General features: G+C 52.8%; 1 protein-coding gene across 1 annotated transcript; it reads right to left on the reverse strand.

The window, feature by feature from the left end:
- Nucleotides 1-7,624: 7,624 nt before the first annotated feature.
- Nucleotides 7,625-21,132, reverse strand: LOC121342601 (tubulin monoglycylase TTLL3-like). The gene is made up of 14 exons (XM_041417144.1): nt 21,111-21,132; nt 20,879-20,982; nt 20,405-20,758; nt 20,142-20,270; nt 19,949-20,063; nt 19,746-19,853; nt 19,700-19,702; nt 19,361-19,526; nt 19,140-19,288; nt 18,821-19,067; nt 18,212-18,644; nt 18,031-18,141; nt 16,947-17,431; nt 7,625-7,967 (listed from the first exon to the last, which is right to left on the reverse strand). The coding sequence occupies exons 1-14, from the start codon at nt 21,130-21,132 to the stop codon at nt 7,625-7,627; spliced, it is 2,769 nt and encodes a 922-aa protein (XP_041273078.1).

A 21,132-nucleotide genomic window follows, 5' to 3' on the forward strand; every position in this document is an offset into this window, starting at 1 on the left:
AAACAGGAGAGAAACACTGAAGCAGCACTGAAATAAGCAGTCTCAGAGCTCCTTGGGAAGCCAAGGGTGGCTGGAGACATTGCCCCAGCCCTTCTCTCCTGCCCAGCACATCACGATGGGGATGCAGACACAAACTGACAGCAGGAAGCATTGCCGTGGAAAATTCTGAAGGAAATCATAGATTTGGACTGGGCCTGGAGGCTGCTGTGCTGCTGCTGAAGGCTGCTGCTGTTGCAGCTGCAAAGAAGTACAAGGAACCAGTTAAGTCACAAAAAAGAAATGTGATCTTTCCCAATGTCTCCCCAGAGGCAGGGAGGTGGCAGCACCCCTCACAACACGTGTGGGTCACACGTTTGTGTGCTGAGGGAGGTTTGCATGGGTCAGAATGCCTGGCAGCACCAGTGAGGAAATGTCTGATAACCCTCGTCAGCCCCTCTGCTTTCCTTTTCTTCCATCAGCCTGCAAATGCAATGGCAGATTGGGATGCTGTTCACTTGACTGTAATAAATTAGCAGCAGCCATTCAGTCTCCAGCCCCTCCAGTTTCTTCATGTGCTGGAAATGGCTGGAGATGTATTTTTGCTGCTCTACATGGAGGAAAAAAACCCCAGTTTTACTGGTCACATGTATTGATACATTTAGTCAGAAGCTGAACAAAGTTAATGGTATTTGTGAAAACACTTGGGCAGCTTGTGGCCTTCTCTTCTTTTGTGCTTTAGCTTTGCTGGGTTGTGAGTCTGAGCTCTGGTGTGGCCACAAGGGATCTGACCTCATTGCCCATGGATATCCTTTATATCAGCTGAGTGAGGGGTAACAGGCCCAGAAATGTGGATTGTGCCTGAGCCAGGCAGAGTTTCTTTCTCTCCAGTGAGTTTTTCACATTGCTGAGCTCTTTACAGCTTTTTTGCCAAGGACTTCCCACAAGTGTAGGTATTTTCCTTCATTACTACCTGTAAGTGAATGTTCTGTCTCCAGCTCTGTTAAAATTATGAATGATTTCCAGCCTTCTCATGTACTGTCACCCTGAAGGTATTGATGAGCTCTGGCCCTGCTCCCTGTGAGTGGAGGCAGTGCATTGTCCCATTGTTTCTATGGCAGTCCCAAGCCTTGCTGTCCAATTTCAGGGTTCATTACTCAGCAGTGGAAGCTCTCTCTGGGCTGGAATTTGGAAAGTGGGCTTTCAGGCTGGGAGCAGCTACAATACTTCCAAAGCAGCTATTCACTGTTATACTCAAGGCAGAGCAAGGGAATGAATGGTTTTAGTGGCAGCTGGGCCGCTTTTGGTGAGCTATTGGAAGTTAAATGATTTTCAAGTAGTGCATGCAACAATTCTGCTTTTGCTGCAGCTTTTGTCTCCTCAGCATCTCCATCTGCCCAAGGCACGTGTTCAGTCTGGGCAAGGGAGCTCAGGTGCAGAGACTGCTGCGAGTCTTGGTGGTCAGGCTAAAATACAACTGAAGACCTTAAAAGGGGCAGCTTTCAAGACAAATTCTTCTGTTTCTCTGAATCCAGCCCTGGTCAGTACTTGTAGGCCATTTGGCTCTCTATGGATGGAGAGGAAGGCCAGGTATACTCTCTAAGAGCTGTTTTTTTAATTTAAAGGAGGCTTTTACAATGAGAACTGAGATGTTTAATGCCTGTTTTTCTGATTCATCATTTCAGAGCTGTGTTTGGTGGTCTGGGTTACCTTCCTTCTCCAATCCCCAGGAAATCATGTTGTTAATGACAAATGCTCAGGCTGCTGCTGGTGCCTGAGGGTTCACTGCAGAGAGCAGGCTCAAGGGACAGCAATATCCCCTCGGGAAGGCTGAGGGGGTGGTTGGCAATGAGCAACAACCTACACTCTGTTCTGCAGCAAAATGAGACACAAATCAAATGCTGCCACACCAAACAGGGAAACTCACAGGGCCCCTTTGCTGACCAGGTAAGCTTGAGTGGCAGAAGGGGAAGGCAGAGCTGGGCGTGGGGGTGTGTGTTTGTCAAGGGATCCATTGCTTTCCACCCAGTGTAGGATGAACTGGTAGCTGGGACACGATTCGAAGCTATCAGAAATGAGGGATATTGGAGACGGGTTGAGCTGGACTCCAGCTCTCAAAGACAGGCTGAAAGCTCTGGAGTGGGTCCAAGGAGTGAAATGGGTCAAGAAGCTCTAAATCTAGGAAGTCTTTGTTTGTACATCAGAATGAAAATGGGTATTGTGGGTGTACCCTGGGTACACCCTGGGTTCCAACGAGGTATATTCCCTTTTTTCCCTGCCCACACTGGTGGGAATGCCGTTCTGGTGACTGCCCTGAGGGCCTCCCCCTGCCGTGCTGCTTCACCACCAGCCCTGCAGCCCTAGTCCTGCAGCCAGCACCCTGGGGCAAAAGAGGATGGAGAAGGGATTGCTCTCTGCTCCAGCGCTGGGAACCGGGGTCACAAACAGAGTCTGAGGCTGTTGCTCCTAGTTTTTGGTGGGAGAAGTCCCCTGGTTCAGACTGTCCTGAGCTTCTTCCAAGGCTGAAATCCAGAAAGTGCAGATACAGCGCTGGGAACAGCAGGCAGTCCCTGCCCTAGAGGAGGATGGTGCTGATGAGATCTGCAGAAGTAAGATTTTGGAGGACTGCAGTGAAACAGGCAGCTGAAAACATTCAGCTAGGTTGTAAGGGGTGAAAGAGACTGCTGAGGCACTGGGGAGGGCAGGGTGCTTTCTGTGTCACAGGGGGCTGTCTGTGTCTCAGGCTGCACAACCTGAGCTGCTCCCACGGGTCACTGGGGATGAGCTGTGCCGTGGGAAGGCTCTGCGTGCGGAGCAGAATTCCGTGCTAACGGGAAGGGAATTTGTCTTGTTGTGTCTTGCTGCCTTTGATTTCCCCAGAAACAAAGTGCATCCCAAAGGCATTTCTTCCTCGCTTTCCTCCTGAAGCTGATTGTTTGAAGAGATTCAGGAATTGCGGCGTTGAGGAGAAGGTTCCTAGGGAAGGCAGCTTCAGTGCTGGCCAAGGCAGCTTCTGCTGCCTGGTGCTGCATCCTGAGACTGAGTCAGGAGCACCCTGGGAAAAACTGATCTGATGATGCTCAGTGTCTGCAGCTCCATGGTAGCCCACAGGGGTTTAAACCATCACAGGGCCTGGAGCAACAGCACAACAGGGTAGCAGAGGACTGGGGATGTAGCTAGTGAGAGCAAAATTGTGCTTTTCTCTCTGTCACCAGCAGCATCATTTCAGCCTCAGATTATTCCTGCATCCAGGTCCAATGCTCAGCCAAGCCGTGGGACAGACCTGGCTTCCTGACAGCAAGGCAGTGTGAATCCAAACCAGCCATCACCCTGTTTCTGGAGCAAAGCTGATGTTCCCAAGGAAATCCCTGTTCTGAGGTGGCAAGGCCCCGTGCCTCAGGGCTGTTCCAGTATGTCAGGGATTTGGCAGCAGGAGAGTGGTGGGGTTGATGGAGCAGGGATGCACCTCCAAATTATAGCCTGGTCCTTTTGTGCTAAGGACAAAATGGTGGTTGAGTATTTTTTTTAATATATTAATGACAAGATGGAGTTTGACTATTTTTATTTTTATCCTGCTCTGTTATTTTCCCCTGCAGCTCTTTCTAATGCTCTGCTGCTCCTCACCAGGAAGCCGGGGGACTGTGTGACCCTGGCTGTCCCAGGCCCCCCTGTCATCAGGATATGGCTTTGCAGCTGGGACTAAATCCACGTGCTAGCCAAAACCCCAGCAACACTTTCCTTTGAATCAGTGTCTCTGTGGGAGCCTTCTCCAATATAACTTTGGTACTGTAAATGCTAGAGATATTTACCTTCTCTTTCAGGGGAGGGAGAGCTTTGGTCTTCCAGCATGATATTTAATTCCTTGGCTGGGCTTAGCCTTTCTGGGCTCTGGGTTGTCAGCCAGGGGAGCAGGGGAGCTGTGCTGGATTTCTGCTTGTTCCTTCCGAGGTGTGTGAGGTATCACCCTCACAAGCAGATGGCTTTGGAGGAGTCTGTCTCCAAGGAGCTCTGCTGGCTCTGGATGTGGCAGAAGTCACAGTGCAGAAATCTTAGCAGCAGCATCACCTTGCAGATGTTATCCTCCACTCACCACAGTTTCCACCCTCCAGAAAGGCCTCTCTGCTGCTCGTGGCATAGGAAAGAAAGGGTCACCAAAACATGTGGGTCTCATGAGCAGAGACTTTGTCAGATACAAACACTGCCACTGGGACATGCATTGACCCTGAGGCTCTTGTGGCTGCTTGTAGGGTGATGCTCCACAGCTCCCGTGGTCCCAGGCAGTCAGGGATCTTCCCAGCTGAGGGCAGGGCCAGAGGAAAGGCATCTAGTTTTCTCATGGTCTTTTAAAAATGGTCATCAAAATGTTTCCATTTTCAACAGCAACACATTTTCAGAGGTTACTAAACAACACCTGGATCTCTGAAAATGGAATACAACTTCTTATCCAAACCCAGGTATCTCTATCTACTCTCCCCTTTCCTAGTTTACCATTAGAAATGTAGAATGCTTGGAGCAGAAACTAAAAATATCCCGAGGTTTTTAATTGTGGTTGAAAAGGCTATTTGCCTGTTTTGAAGGGTCAATTTTCACTATTATTTAGAAGTGGTTGCCTAAAGCAGAGCACAGAGTTTAGGTTTGGCCTGCACCCACAGGCTGACCAGAAGATCACCCTTCCTTGTGTGGCGATGGAAGGTGGGTGAGGACACCCTGCAGCAGCTGATGGAGACATTCAGGGATGCTGCCAGCTTTCTCATGCTCACCTGCTCCCTGGAAATGTCTCCTGAAGGTAATGGCCGAAGGGAGAAGGGCTCCAGGGCGAGGCTGAGTGCTGCAGACACCACCCCGGGTGAGTTACCCGCTCCTGCAGGGAGCCCCTGGCAGTGCCAGCAGTGAGTCAGGTTTCCTGCTCCTTAAATTTAGACTCGTCAGCCCTCACCTCTCTCTGCAGCTTTGCAAAGCATATTGGGATCCAAGGTAGTTACAAAACAATGTCAAAGGTGTTAAAACGATTACCATAAAAATACATCTGTTTTCTTCAGTAATGCCTTCATGCCACAGAGCTCTTGGAAACTAGAAGGGTGGCACACTGTGTCTTGTGTGGACTTGGAGAAGTCTGCTAAAAGGGTAGGATTTTCTTTCCTTTTCAAATCATTATTGTAGGCAGTTAGAAAAAAGCCTGTTCTGTATGGCGTGTGATGAGATATTGATCTAACTTCTAAATCTCTCTAACCTGATTAAGGCCTTAAGAATTTCAACTATTGAAAAATATTAATTTTTTTTCATATAAATATCTTAAGCTTAACATCCCTAGTGCAGCCTAAGTCTTTCCCTGAGAAATTCAAGTAACTCAGCCTGTAGGGATCATTCAACCCTACCAAAGGCTTTAGCATATGTTTGTATGTAAATATAGTTTACATATATATTAAGCTTTTGCACGTATATGTAAATGTAGATGATGTATATGGCAGTTTGCAGCCAATCTCGAGAAGGGATTTTCTTGGTACCTTTTCATGGTATGTTGTTGGGCAAACAGAGCCTGGTCTAACCCAGGCAGTTTGGAGATGTCTGCTGCCCTTGTCATCCTTGGGATCACAGCTTCCCTAAAGGGAGGTGAAGCTCAGGCATACGGGGGTGATTGCAGAGATGCACCTTCCCCTGTGGTAGCAATCACTGCATGTGCTGGAGAGGGTGTCAGTGTAGAAGAGTGGAGATCCAGGGCTCTGGAAAATGCTCATGGCAGATATTCTTCCACTGCAAGGCAGGTTGCAATTTCCAGCTAAAGTTACTGTGCTCTCATGGCTTGCCAAGTCCTTGTGGTGGTTTGCCACACTCTGCCACCCACTCCAACCTGGCACCTGCACCGTGCTGGCCACGGGGGTGACTTGAGCCCCCAGAGCTGAGTGTCCTTGTCTTCTCATGCTGGGCACAAACTGGAGACAGATCTTGGCAACTGCAGGAAGTGAGAGCAGGAGGGGTCAAATCTAACCAGCTTGAGCCCTGTAATGGAGCTGGTCTGGTCCTGCAGATCACAGACCTTTGGGAGCCAACACCCCCACTACAGTGGGAGTCTTGAGCTTCCTTGGAAGCAGGAAGCCATGGTCATTTCACTCTGTGCTGATGTTTTGGCCTTGGGGCACTGTGCTCCCTCATGTTTGCAGAGCACGGCCAGACCCAGAGCTGGGAAAGAAGAGCAGCGGGTCAAAGTGGCTGTAGCACCTTGCACCAGCAGTGATGGCTGGTTTTGCTGCTCTCCATGCTTTGTGGGGCTGTAAGGATCAGAGCTCCTAAACTCCCCAAGGAAATGCTGTATGTGGTGTTTGGCTTTTCAGAAATACTGCGTGGTGGCAATTGTCCAACCCGCTTCCTCCTGTGTGCCAGCAGCCCCTGCCAAACGTGTGTAGGTTGGTGTTGACACACGCTCCAGGCACGTCCTGCTGCTCTGATCTGCAGCTGTGAACCCAAGGCACACAGTGGGCAACGCCAGTCAATCACACATCTGCATTGTTTAGAGGGCTGGAACTACCAGTGTGCTCTCAGCTGGCTCACAGTGGCGTTTGCATTTTGGCAGCACAAGTGCAGATTTGAATCCTGCCAACAATAAATCTTTGCGGGTGCCCTGGATGCATTCAGAAGTACAAGTTTCCTCGAGGCATTCCTGGTTGCAACAGTGAGATAATAAGTTATTGCTTTTTGAAAGTCACAAGGTTCTGGCTGACTTTTCCCGTGGAAAAATATTAGGATATATGATCTGGGTATGTGGTTGTAGCAATGGAGAAGCTCTGGACAGAAATAGAGAATCCTCCTGAGGACTTTTGCTCTCTGGCAGCTGAAAACTTATCTGCTGAGCTCCCTTTTGGGTAACTGAAGGAGACTCTGTGAGCAATGGGAATTCAAAACCGTGCCCAAGGACTGCGTTGAGCGCTTCCTCCAGTGCAGGAATATTGCCAGTTTTAGTGAAAGGAGGGCCAAAATCAGAAGATAACCATGGGGAAGAAGAATCAGATGCAAGAGGGAGAAGTGCACGGAGCTGGAAGTGATGTAGCAGAAACACCACTTAGAGCACAGGAGAAAACCAGTGCGGTGGCTGTCCGGGAAGGGGCAGCCAGGATGAGGTGCAGGCTTGGAGAGATGTAGAAAAGAGCTGAAACAAGGCAGGCCGCAGAGATTTCAGTTGTTGTGATGAGGCAGAGGGCATGAGGGATAAAGCACAGCCAAAAGAAGGATGACAGCAGGTAGCAGAAACTGAGAGACTGTTTTCCAGCAAAAATGACAGCAGGTGAGAGGCCACTGTGCTTTTGGAATCCGGCTACACTAGAAATTCTGAAAGAGATCCTCATGGGTACAATTTAACAGCCTTTTGGTTGACCTGAAATCTCCAGATTATTCACAGGCATCCTGAAATGCTGGGGCTGAGGTGTGGCAGGTTGGTTTTGTTAAAACACTCTCGCTCCTTGTACTGTCTTCACATCTGTGATATCTATGGGTAAAAATAATTCAGCACAAACCTAGTTTGTGTCTGTCTTTAAGAAATCAAAGTTGTTGTGGTGCCTGGGGCTGTGACAGAGAGCGTCAGAGAGGCGCAGGCAGAAGGCTGCTGCTGTAGGGAGGCAAAAAGATCTGGAATTAAATAAAGCAAGCAGCTCCAGCATCACAGCTCCCCCAGCCCCTCTCCGGCGGGCTGGCGGTCAATGAGCGTGTGCTGCCCCTGTGATAGATTAATTAGCGCAGCACGTAAGGAGGAGCGCTGTTTGAGCGGCGATAAGCCCGGCCTTTCGGAGCAGTTCCAGGCTCCCTCTGAGCTGCCGGCGCTGCCGCAGTACGGGATGGGAGCGGGGAGCTGCGGGAGCTGCGGGAGCTGCGGGAGAGATGGTCTCTGGCTGGGGACGCGCGGCTGGAAGCGCTCCCGAGCGCCGGCAGGGCGCAGCGAGCCGAGCCGCGGAGCCAGCCCCAGCAGCCCCGAGCTCGCAGGAGGATCCCCGCAGCAGCCGACCCTTTCAGAACCGGTCAATAAACATTAGGTACAACGGATGCTCCTTTGTCAGCGAGTTTAGCTGAACTTCGGCTACACTGGGCGCTAGCCAGGAGACATAAAATGTCTCGTGCTGGTTTATTAAAGAGGACCTTTAATTACCTTATTAAGGACTGGCCATTCTCTCCAAGTAAATGAAAATCCAAATCTGTCAGTGCAGTGCAGTGACGATTATTTGCATCCTGAACAGCAAAGGGCCCAGTGGTGCTGTAGAGAGGCTCCAATGTCCACAAACTCCCCTCACGGCGAAGGCATTTTCATGTCTCCTGTCTGCAGACACTGTCTGTCCAGTGTGGCTTTTTGAATGGGATTTGGAGTAAAACAAAAGTGTTCGAAGGAAAAAACCTGGCTTTTGGGTCTAAACGGAGTACTGACCTGCTTGGGTTTTGATCTGGGTTTTAAAGCAGCAGTAGGGTAGGATGATCTGTTTGGGGGTGGCTTGCTGTCTCTGCTAGGACTAGGAAATGGAAAATCCTGCAGCATTGCCTCCCAACCTACCCAGTTTAATTCAGATATGGGGGACCAGGGAGGCAAAGCACAGGCAGCACTCACCCTGAGTTTGGGCTGTTTCATACTGGACCACAAACTGGCAGCTCAGCTACTTGAAGGGAGACTTGGTTTTGTGACTGTGGCCAAATGAGAACTGCATAAACAAAGCAGAAGTGCTGCTGAATGATTTGATGTTGACGTGGGCTTCCTGAGACCTTCCCCTTCGGTGACTCAGGTCTTTGTTCCCTCCTGTGCTCAGACACATCCACACACACAGGATGATCAGGCAGTCTGCTTCTGCCACATTGGCTTGCTTTTTAATTTTTTCGAATTGTTAGTTGTTAATCCCACTGAGCCAAACGGTATAGATTTTACTAAGGGGAAAATTGCTTGTTGCTATCCAAATAATGCAACCTAGAACAGTTTTGGAGGCAGAAAGTTCATTTACCTGCTATTAACCCACCTCCTCACCTAAACCCAAACACCGTGACCTGGACAAGGCACCTCCCTTTGCTCTGCAGCACAGTTGTTTAAAATGACTCATTATGGATCAAAATATGCATCAGCTCAGAGAAACCCTCCACTGCGTAATCCATCACTTCCCTGGGACTGCAGAGCAGGGCAGCACAGGGCAGCAGAGCTCACAAGGGATGTTAAACTGGCCACAAGTCACAGAAACAGCAGGACTGATGAGCAGTAACCTACTTTAGGATCTACATTCACCGCTTACTTTTCACAGGGCTTATCAGAGAAAGCTGTTTCACCCTCTTAAGTATCGCATGAGTTAAACGTGATACTGGTGGCTGTGGTTTATGCTTGTTGCAAGCACCCTGTCCAAGGGGGTAATACAAAAAGAAAGGTTATATCCAAGCTTTAATTTGGACCGTAAATCCCCTGGTGAGCATGGCTCTCTGAGCAGCTCTGAGTGCCAGCATCCTCCTCCACAAACACCACGGCCAGGAGGTACCGGAGGGCCGGCGCGAGTTAACCGGTAATAGTGGCAGGAGCCACCGAGTCTGTGAAGCAAAATCAATGGAGCAGGATCTAAAAGCTGTACTAAATCACTCCTCAATAATCATAAATCTTGTTACCAGCAGCTCTCACGCTGCTTTACGGGGGAAAAGATGCCCTCGCTTTGCAGAGGTGGAAATTCAAGCATCGAGGAACGGAGCGCTCGTTCCTGGAGATGCAGCAGAGAAACAAGGGGCTGGATTTCTGGGTCGGTGTGTTATCCACACGGCTGCATTGCCTCCCTACCGTGACCAAGTGAAGTGGCATAGGAACAGCCTGCTGGCAATTTTCAGCCCTCTGACAGGTGCTTTAGGGAAGCATTTCCCTCTGGGCCCTGCGGAGCAGCACTGAGCCATGGAGATTGTCCAGGAGGATGCTGAGAGGCAGCGGAGGAGCAGGCTTGAAGCAGATCTACCTCTTCAGCCAGGAGCCTGCCTAATGGGGCTTTTTTCCTCTCCTCCCAACTGGTCTGAGCACATGCAGCAGAGGCAGAGCAGTCTGTGCGTGGTTTAAAGATCTGTTTTGCAGCAGGTGATGGGAACAGCAGAGCTCGGGAGAAAAGGAAGCCTGTTGGAATATGCAGCAGTCTGGGTCCATCCCTGCTCGCTTGCCACAGTGTTTATCTCTATAAGGAAGGCAGCTTTTGTCTTAACATTTGGAAATTGCATCTGGCAGGGATTAGAGAATATACTCCCCTGGGTTTTTCCCCAGAGCTCTGCACAGGATCTGGGCAAGACCCTGTCAGAGGTAACCCTTCCCTGAGCTGGTGATGGAAAATAGATGCCTGAAATCTAAATGTGGGGTTGTAAGCAGCAGTGGATGGAGCAGGGCTAAGTTTCCCAGAATGGCTCCTGATGCAGAGAGAAATTCAAGTGTCTTTAACCCTCATCCTACCTTTTTTTTTTTTTTTTTAAATTAAACCAGTATTTACCTGACGTGAGGTAATAAGGACAAATTAACTTCTCAGTGAATCCCCGTGGTGTTATTAGACAAGAAATCCTTCACCGAGTGACTTTAGGGTTTGTGTTGGGGACAAAGAAGAATCAAACCCGCTGTGCCTACGCTGGGGTTTTAATGAGGCTGAGAGCGAGTTTTTGCTGCAAAAGACCGAGGCTTTGGCTGCTCAGGAGGGCTCTGGTCTCTGCCTCGGCTGCGCATCACCAGAGGGCAGCAGAGATCGGAAGAAAACTGCTGCGAAAACCCTGCAGCAGCGGCCGGAGCCGGGCAGAAGCCCTCCTCCAAGCGATGGTGAGCAGCCTGCGGTGCTGCTGCGCGTGCCCCGGGGCTCGGCCCTGCACCCTGCGGCACCTGGAGGGATGCAAACAGAGCTCTGTCCTTCCGGCCGTGCTCTGCACCAGGACCTGTCTGCTGCCAGCTGCCTGCCACAGGGAAAATGCAGCGGATAAATATTGGCAAGGAAGGCGAAAAGCAGCTCAGATTGACAGCTGTGCCCCAGGTCCTGCTCAGGGCTGGGAAGAAAATAGAGCGTGCAAAACGCTGGGTCCCTCTCGCTCAGCCGAGGCAAAAGCCTTGTGGAGGGATCTTTCCCCCGAGGTGACTTTTATTCATGGCATGAGGGCAAACTGCCCCTTTGCCCCCTGTGCCATCACCACCACCGTGCCCCAGCCCCCAGGAGCAGACCTCAAACACAGGTGATTTCCTCACAAAGTAATTCAGCTTTATGGATCGGGGAGCCTCCCCAAAACAGGATTCTTAGGGATCCAGTTATTTGTGTTGTATTGCATTTATTAGTATTAAATATTTGTTTAACTTGATGTTATTAGAAGGTCCAGGGGAAGGAAGGCGCCAACACTTACCTTCCTTTGGAGTGAACCCCTCACTGAAGCAAAGCTGCCTGCTGAGGACTTGCAGGTAGATATTTGGCATATATTTGAAGGATTAAATCGCCTAAAATATCCACCAGGCTGCTGACTGCCTTGGCACTGTGTCTTGCCTGTTTGGATGTGAATTTCAATTGAGCCTTTCACTTGTGCTGTAATTTTTTTGGCGTAGTTTATTGCTTCCAGGCAAATGTCTGAATGTTGTCAGGACCCTGAGCAGAGAACCCAGTGAAACAGTACTGATGTCTCAGCTGCTGCAGCGTAATTAGAATTTGGAATTAGAAGGCATTTTTTTACTACTAAAGAAAGGAGATTGGTCTTTTTGCATTGTTGTGCCATGATGGTGTTTGCCAGGGTGCCATCCTTCCTCCTCCTTCTTCCACACTCTTAGGAGGCCTTTGCAGTGCTCCTGATAAGAAGGAAGGGAGCTGCAGGGAGTGAATGGGCAGCCCTTCAAAGCATGAAGGAGAGGCAGCTGATGAGGTGTGGTACTAAAGCTTGACCTGCCTAGTTGTTGTTTTTTATTCTAGTGCCCCTTTAACACAAGATTCCCAAGCAGATGTTGGATCAGGAGCTCCATACCAGAACTGGACTCAGGACCTCCTTCCCACAGTTTCTTGCTGCAGCTGAGTTTGAGACTGTAAATGTCAGTGGCTGAGGATAAACTAAAGACAGGGTTGTTGCTCTCAGGCATGTTTTCCATGGTACCAAGCCAAGCCCCCAGGCAGAGTGTGAGATAAACAAACTGGGAGGTGTGGGGGGTTGAACGGTGTTCATGACTTCTCAGAAAACACTTCTGAGGGTTCAGGCAGGATTTTAAATAATCTAGCAGGGTAAGGATCTGGCCTTACCCTGCTCCCAGCACATGTGTAATGGCACCCCAAGGCTTCCCAGCTAGCAGCAGGACCAAAGCAAAAAGAGCTCCTCAGTGGGGCTTTACACCAAAGCCACTCTTCTGTCACCGTTTGGAGAGATGCAGCCTCTCCCAAGCCCTGCAAGCACTCCCTGTGAACAGGCAGCAATTAACATTCAGCCTTGCAGCCCAGGCGTTTGGTGGGGATGGGTCAGAGCTGTCACGAGCAATTGTCTTCCCTGACTGGGTAAGCATGCCAATAGACTCAAGGACACAGAACTGCCCAAAGCCCACAGATTTACTGTTATTCATTCTAGTGAAAACTATTGATGGTAAGTCTCAAAAATCTGTTAGAACAGAGATATTAAGCATGAAGGGGTTTTTATTTGTTTGTTTTCTTTTTTGGGTTTGGTTTTGGTTTTTTGTTTGGGTTTTTGATTTTTTTTTAAAATTTATAACCCTATCTTGAGCCTGACAGAAAATGGTCAGTTTTAAAGTTTTGATTACATACCCCATGAAAATTTTATTTAAAATTACATATTTCGGCATTTTTCAGATCCTGCTGTCACTGCTGAAGGGTCACATTAAAATTGGTTTCTGTAAGCAGAGCAACACGCATCTCTGAAATTCATTTTCACCGAATATTTTTACATTCAGGTAAAGCTTCCTCCCACACTGAAAGCACACTGCACAAGCCTGGCCCCAGCAAACTCATTTACACAAAGATGCAAATCAGCGTTTCAAACACGGATGGTGCCTGTCCGTGCACACAGGTCTGACTCTCAGAAGGTGGATATTCCTTGTTTACCAATAAATTCAAATCTGTTCAGCCCGGAAAGCTTTAAAGCTTTCAGAGCCACACGGTGACAAGGAGGAAGCACTGAGTGTCCAAGCTGGGAGGGGCTGCCCCCAGCTGCTGGCAGTTCACGGCTGGGAGGGGACCCTGCACCTTCACAGCGCGACCCCCTCGCCTGGGACAGGGTCAGTGGTGGGGGAAGAACGGGGCCAGGAGCCCCAGCAAGCTGAGAGGGGTGTGCTGCCAGGAGGAACCAGCCATTGTGAAGGGGGGCTAAACGGCAAAGGGGATGAAAGTCATGATGAAATGATTCTTTAGCTATTGCTTTTAAGTAATGGTTAGATGTGATTTCTTTTTTTTCCTCCGTAGAAGAAGCCCGCTCACTCTGGCCCATCAGATAACAATTGCTGACAGGCATCCAGAATTAATAGGCAATTTGAAGCCACTTCTGGCTCTTGTGAATGTTTCTGTTTGTCCTGTGTAATGGTTGTACAGCTCAACAGCAATTCCCTACGATGTGCCAGGCTTCTTCTGGCATCCTTAGTCAGCAGCTAGGAGCTGCATTGCACAAAACAGATTCCTGTTTGTAGACTGTTTTCTGTGTTTCTACAGCTCTCCTGCCTTTGGGGGTCCCTGGGCTCTGTTTCTCCTGTAAGCAGCATGTCACAGCCTGTAGCAGTTGTAGCAGCTCCAGAGTGTTTGATTCCCCTGCCATCCCTGTGCCACAGAACAGCTGTTGGGTTGTACAGGCACTGCTGCTAGTAGGAGAGGATTTATTCACCCCATCCTTCTGTAATGCCACACTCAGCAAATACTCTGCCACTTTGTTTTATTTTTTCCCCTTGCCTTCTTCCATGAGGTCTCCATGGCCTATAATGCCAACACACTGTGACTTAGCCTTGCCCCAGTCAAGCTCATTTTGGGAGCAGGAAGTGAAGCCATTACTTAGGGATGAGGAAATCCTCCTTCCTCCAGCCCATTTAAGTCAATACAGTTCCTCTTACTGATTTGATATTATAAATGAGGTGTTCCTTGGAGCTATGGCAAGAGATTTGTGGCAGTAGTAATGCTAAATTTAATTTCCTGGGATTCAGTCTCAAACAATTGATAAAGCTGGGTTATTCAGGAGCCATTCAAAAGTCCTAAGCTGTAAATATATTTATTAGCTCCACAGTGCTTAGAGCAGCCCAAGAATTCCACTTTGTGGAATTTTTGTCTGTTTTCCACTAGCGTATGAGCACAGATTACTGGGACTAGAACAACATTTGTGCTGCAAGTTGCCTTTCAGGAAAACCCAACTGAATGGTAAATGTCTTTAAAATGGGGAAGAAAAAGCAGGTTCTTGTATTTCAGTCATAAATACATACTTAGTGAAATATATGATAAATTGGGCAAAATACACGTACTGGATGTAGGATGCCTGTAAGATTAATCTGAGGACAGAGGTGAGAGGGATTGTTCTCATGTTTATGTTATTTTGTGCCTTTTACTGGAGCTGTTGTGGTATCAGAGCGATGACTTGATGTCCTGTTTGCTAGCACGAGGTAACTGTGATCACATCTTCCTCCTGGAACAGCCACAGCAGAGGCAGGCTGGGGAAACTCCAGGGAGGCTTAGGGAAGCCTTGGGAGCAAGGAACTGCACGAAGGGACTCGCTGTGTGTTTGTGGTTTGGGTAGATGTGTGAGGGCTGCCTGGGTGGGGCATGGATGAAACAGGGAATCAGGTGTGCACGAACCCAGCAGGACATGAAGCACTCTGAGGGAGCAAGAGCAGTCAGCCCGAGGTCCTTCTGTTAGACTGAAACAATCCTTGGAGGCTTCACAAGTGTTTGAACTTCAAAGGCAAATCACAAAGTGTGCCTAAAGTGGGATGACAGCCTGACTGTGAACCAGCACTAGCATGCAACTCCTCTGGCCTTAGGTTGTGTACATGTGCAGAGTTCATCTTTCCTTTCCTTTTGTTGTTGCTGCTCTCTGCTTAACTTCTCTGCACTGGTTTCCCCCTTTGATTTATTTTTTGCTCGTGTTACCCATCTCAAGAGACTGAGTTACAGCAGTAATCTGTTTGAACTCCTACCTGCATATTTCCTTGTTCTCAGTACACTTTCTGGTACACAACTGATTCAGCTTCCCAGAAGCATCTGTCACTTGGGAGAGCAGACTTTCCCCTCTATTACCTAGGAATCTCTCTCTGACTATCCCTTGGTCCCCTTTGAAACCATCCACCAAATGATCACTCAGCTTTTCCATAACCAGTCCATTAGCACAGTTTCTTTCCCTCTCTCACAGCTTGCTTCCAGCTCTTTGTTCAACACCCTTATTTCTGCTGATGTCATTTGAGTTCTGGAGCTTCATCCTTTGACTCTCCTTGTGACACCTGCTCTCACATCCCTAAAATCTTCCTGTGCTGCTGTCATTGCTTCATGCAAGAGACTCTCCTACTCCACTTCTGATGTACAAGGAGAGTTTCTAAATACATCCTCACTGCCACCCTCGAGGACAGTCCTGAAGGATTCATTCTGACTCAGTCAAGCCCCTCTGTTTGCTCCAACTCCTGCCTCTGGGCCACTGGCATCTGAATGAGTTAACCAGTCATGCAAAAACATTTCCTGAGCACTGGGTTTTCTGACTGAGTGGTAGATATCAAAATGCCAATTAAGTCAGCTCTTCTCCCTTTCTTTGTGTGGAACAACATGTGAAGACTGGGAGAATCTGCAGCCCCTTCTGGGTGGGATGAGAAGGCACGAGGGTGATGCCCACAAGGATTTCTTTCCTAGGGGAACAGAAGATGGTACCCCTTCAGTTATTGTTCTGCCAAACAACTTTTTCAGGAGCTACTCACCAATATGGGCACATGATCCAAACTGATGCAGGAGATGGCCCCTGCTGCTGGCCAGGTTTGATTTTCCCCTTGCATACAGGTTGTCTTCCACTTGTTCACAGTGGCCCTGATGAAGGCAGCCAGCAGAAAATGGTCTGTCTGTACCTTAATGCAGCAGGAGTTCCCCAGTGAGGAAGAACTTTCACAGAGAGGAGGCCTGAGGAGCTGGCTCTCACAGCAGAGAACTCTCCCAGCTCCAGTCTCCATGTCAGACCTCTGCCAGAAGCACCAGCCTTTTTCTGCAGCTGATGTACCATGCCTGCCCAGCCCAGGAGAGGCCTGGCCCAGCCATCCCTGGGGCAGCAGCAGGCACAGGGCCTGGTGGGCACAAGCACTGGGGAGCCACAAGATCCTGTCTGCTCTCTGCCAGCACGGGAGCTGCCCTGGCAGTGCCAGTTCCAGCTGTCAGGAAGAACTCACTCCACACTGGAGTGGAACAGATCACCCAGAGAGACTAAGGAATGTCCCTCCCTGGAGACACTCAAGAACTGCCTGGACACAATCCTGTGCCGGTGCTCTGGGATCACGCTGCTGCAGCAGGGAGCTGGCACCAGATGACCCACTGTGCTCCTTCCAAACTGACCCATTCTGGGATTCTGTAACAAGGTGGGTAACCTTGCCACAAAAGGAACCTGCAGGAGCTGGTGCTGCCCCAGGGCCCCACTGCACGCCCCCCTGTCCTTTCCTGTACATCCGAGCAGCCCCAGGAGCCCACAGGGGCTTGCCAGCCCATTAATCCCCACCCGCTGCCAGGCTCATTTCTTTTCTTGGCACGCCCGCAGGATGGGATTCCTCCTGCCATCCCCCTGGCGTGTCAGGGGGCACCAGCCCCCCCAGCACTCCGTGCCTGACCGCTTCCCCGTGCCGGGCTGCAGCAATGTCACCGCTGGCACAGCTCTGTCCGGCAGGGGCCACCGCAGGCACGCAGGAGCAGAGGCAGCTTTTCCTGCCTCCTGTCTGTACCCAGCAGAGCAGCTGCCCTGGCAGCCCCAGGTCCTGCCTGCAGCATCATCCCCAGCTGTGTCCACGTCTCCCACACACAGAAGGTCCAAGCCAGGCTCCTTCTCACGAAAGTCTATTAAAGCAGGCGCGCAGGTTAAGGTGGCTACCGCGGCATAGCAATGGGCTCTGGTTCCCGTGGGAGGCAGCCGGGTGCTGCTGTGTTAGCCCGTCCAGGACGGGCAGGACGCTGTGGCCTCGTGGGGGTGTCTCTGTGTCCCAGGTGTCCTGCACCCCCTTTGGGAGCTGGCGCGTTCTGCTCCCGGCAGGGGCTGGGGTGCGGTGCTCTGTTACAGCGCCGGCAGGCGCGCTGGCCTGGCAGGAACTCCTGCAGGGACCCGTGCACAGCCCGGGGGTCGCCAGGGTCTGCTGGGCGCCCCCCGGGGCTGTGGCACAGGCCCCCGCACCGGGGGACGGGCCTTGATCGGGGGCAGAACTCTGCGGGACCGAGCGGCCTGGGGCTGCCCACCCGGCCGGCTGAGCTGTGCCGATCCACGGCTCCCGGGCCCTGGGGGTCGCCAGGGCCTCCTGGGCGCTTCCTGGAGCGGGGGCAGCCTATCCAGGGGACGGCTATTGATCGGGGGCTGAGCTTCCTGCGTGTGAGCTAACTGAGGCTGGGCATCCTCGGCTTGCCCAGCCAGGTGGAGGAGCCATGGCAGCTCCTGGCTCCTGGCACAACCACCCGGAGGTAGCCAGGGACTCCTGGTCGCTCCCTGGGGCAGTGGCACAGGTCCCCTATCCGGAGGACAGCTGGTGTTGGGCGGCAAAGCTGTCTGGGCTTGAGCTTCCTTGGGCTGCCCGACCACCAGGTGAAGGAGCCATGGCAGCTCCTGGTCTCCAGCAGAGTAGCCTGGGGGCCGCCAGGGGCTCCTGGGGTCTCCCTGGCTTGGTAGTCCTGGCATTCTATCCATGGGACAGCTACTGATCAGGGGCTGAGCTTCCTCGGGCTGCCCAACCAGGTGAAGGAGCCATGGCAGCTCCTGGCTCCCAGCAGAGCAGTCCGGGGGCTGTGGCAGTGCTGGAGGGTTAGACTTGGGCAGGCAGCAGATGCACTGCGGCTCCAGGGGAGGCAGCTTTTCCTGTGCCGCTCTGGACCAGGGGACCTTGGCGGCTCTGTCACCTGAGGGTGCAGGGAGCTGGAGGGTTCTGCGTACAGTGGTGGGGAGCTTGTCCTTGGATCGATGCTTTTTTGGCTGGGGCTTCTTCACGGAACAGCCTGTGACCATCAGCTTCAGCCCCACAGTCAGACATGAGGACACGGCTGCCTGCAGGGGGACACAACGGGCAGTGGGGGCTCGGGTGCCTGGGGGGTGGCTGTCCCCAGCCCCAGCCTACCTCCCTGTAGAGGAGCTCAAAGGCACCAATGGAGCAGGTGGGGTTGTCCTTGCGGTCGATGACGAGGCGCAGCGTGTCCCGCTGGACGTTGGCGCACAGCCGGCGCGTCACCGCCGAGGAGGGGCTCATGGTGGGGCAGGAGTTGATCTCCAGCAGCCAGGGCTGGAAGTCCTCCCCGATGAGAAAGTCAGCCCCGAAGAGCTCAAAGCTGCCCTTGCGGGACCCCACCTGGTCCCGGGTGCAGCGCAGGGCGTTCAGGATCGCCGCCTTCATGCCGGGCACCGTCACCCGCTGCCAAGCATTCGCCCGCCCCAGCCGTGCCAGGTGGGCCTGGAACTGCTTGTTGCACCAGATCTTGTCGGGGGGCACGCGGGGGTCCGGCTGTGATGTTTTGTACCGCTTCTGGATGGCGACGTTGCAGAGGTGCCTGGCACTGGGGCGGGGAGAGCAGGGCTGGGTCAGGGGGTGCCGGGGGCTGGGCAGCGTGAGCCGGGGGTGAGGGGGGACACTCACGGCTCCAGGTGACACGCTGGGGCGGGGAGAGCGGGGCTGGGTCAGGGGGTGCCGGGGGCTGGGCAGCGTGAGCCGGGGGTGAGGGGGGACACTCACGGCTCCAGGTGACACAGAGAGAAGGGCCGGGAGCAGAAGCGCAGGTAGCAGTCTCGGTAGAACCAGACAGTCAGTGGCTTCCAGTCGGTCACCAGGAACCACTGCCGGATGTCGAATTTGGTGCTGAAGATGGTCAGCGGCCGCTCCACGTACTTCTGCACCACCCACTCGCACACCTGCACTGGGGGGCCCGTGCAGCTCTGCGCCAGCTCCAGCACCTCCTCCAGCCGCGTCGCGCACACGATGCCTGGGCAACACAGGGATGCTGGGATCCCTTCTTCGTGGGGAGGTCTGTGCCCCGTGCTTCCCCCAGCCTTACCCCTGCCGCGGGATTTGGCGCTGGGCTTGACGATCCAGATGTTGAGGTTACCCTCTATGGCGAGCTGAGGCAGCTTCTCCTCCAGGCGCTGCAGCAGGTCCTGGCACCGCTGCCGCTGCTCCCTGCCCAGCACCGGCCCGGTCCCCTCACTGTGGAGGGACACAGGGGGTCAGCACCGGCCCCGCAACCGGCCCCCTGCCCCTGTCCTGCTCAGCACCCACCGTGCCACACGGTAGTATTCCAGCAGGAAGCGGTCCCAGTCGATGCATGTGCGGCAGGGCGATGGGGTGTTCCTGTCGATGTCCTGGTGCCTCAGAACTTCCAGGTGCTGCTCACAGACCTTCAGGGCCTCCTCCACCAGCTGGGGATACAGGGGGGAGCGCGGCCCTGCTGTGGACAGCATGGGGTGAGGTTCGTGACTCCTATGCCAGCCTTGGGGCTGAAGCACTGAGCCTTCCTGTGGGACAGGTGCCTTTGGAGCTAGGGCAGGGGATGGAGTAAGGGATCCCAAGCCACAGACATGAGCAGAGGCTCAGCCACCAAGCTCAGCCCTCAGACACACCCTGAACTCACCTCCACCCCACTTAGCCAGCTCTGTGCACTCACCTGGCACCTCATCGGGTTTTGGGGGCTGCTCTGTCCCCACCGGCCTGTCTCCAACTTTCTGCAGGGCCAGTTTGAGAAGGCTGCGAGCTGCTGTCAGGCAGAAATCCTCTGCAAGAGGCAAGCATCATCCCTAGCCAGTCCTGCACAGGACATGGGAAGACTGGAGCACGAGGGGTGACAGGAGGGCAGCAGCCCACGCTCACCGGTGAATGCTTCCTCCTCATCCCTGAACCCCAGCCGGTAGCACCGGGGGAAAAAGGTGTTGAAGTCGATTTGCTCAAACCAGGACAAGTTTTGCAGGTTTTGGCACAGCCCCTCCTGTTTAGAGAAGCTTGTCATTCCCTTCTGGACCCCTCCACCCCTTGTGCCCCCTCCCAGAGGCCCCTGTGCTCCAACCTTGGTGCAAAGCGCGGCCAGCTGGGGATAGCGGTTCACCACCTCAATCCTTGGCAGCAGCTCCTGGTCAACGCTGCTCAGGCGAATGGTCCAGAGGAAGTTTGGCACCTGGTCCTGCACCAGGAAGGACTGCAGGAGGGAGTGGGCCAGGGTGAGCCAGGGAGCCCCCATCCCCTCGCCCCAGGCTGTGCCCTGCCCCTGAGGGTCCCAGGGGAGGATATGGGGAGCTGTGGCAGAGCTCAGCCCTAGCCCTCTTAGCTAACCATGAGGTCATGGATGTCTTCAGAGTCCCCACTGCACTGCTCCTGGTCTTCCTCCTCGTCTTCATCTTCCCTTTCCTCCTTGTTCTCCTTATCGTGTGCTGTGCAGCATGGGTGTTGCAGCGGCTCTGCGGTGCCCGAGGAAGGCTGTGCTCCACCACGCGGGTTCAGCACTGCCTCCCCCTGCTCATCACCGCCACCACTTGCCCTTTTCTCCTGCTGCTGTTTCCTTTGGTCGCCAGGCTGCTGCTTCAGCTGCTTGCCATTGAGGGGCAGCTTCCTCTCCACCCAGCCCCGGGCGCGCAGCAGCCGGCGGATGACGGGGTAAGGGCCGTGCACTGTGAAGATCTTCTTCTCCTGCGGGAGAGCAGCGAGCTCAGCCTGCCCACCCCAGTGCTCTGGCTCGGCTCTCTGAGCCACAGGTGCACACACGCGGGCATGTGCCGTCACGGGGCAGTGTGAAATCCAGCCCCTCACCTTAATGGCCTTCTCCACGCGCAGCCTGGCCTTCCTGAGCCGCTCGCACTCAGCCGCGTGCTGGTGGCCAGCATGGTAGCCGATGTTGGCAGCTGCCGCCTGCCCTGTGAGGACAGCCCCACCTGAGCCCGTTGTCCCCGGGCCCGCGGGGTGGGCAGGGAGGGGGAGAATATGCTGACCTGTCTGCCTCTGCCTCACCAAGCCTGGGGATCCTGCCATGGCATTTCCGGACCTGCCAAGCCTTCGGCCAGCAT

The sequence above is a fragment of the Onychostruthus taczanowskii genome, unplaced genomic scaffold (genome assembly GCF_017590055.1).
Source record: "Onychostruthus taczanowskii isolate IOZ18803 unplaced genomic scaffold, ASM1759005v1 scaffold55, whole genome shotgun sequence".
In the NCBI taxonomy this organism is placed as follows: domain Eukaryota; kingdom Metazoa; phylum Chordata; class Aves; order Passeriformes; family Passeridae; genus Onychostruthus; species Onychostruthus taczanowskii.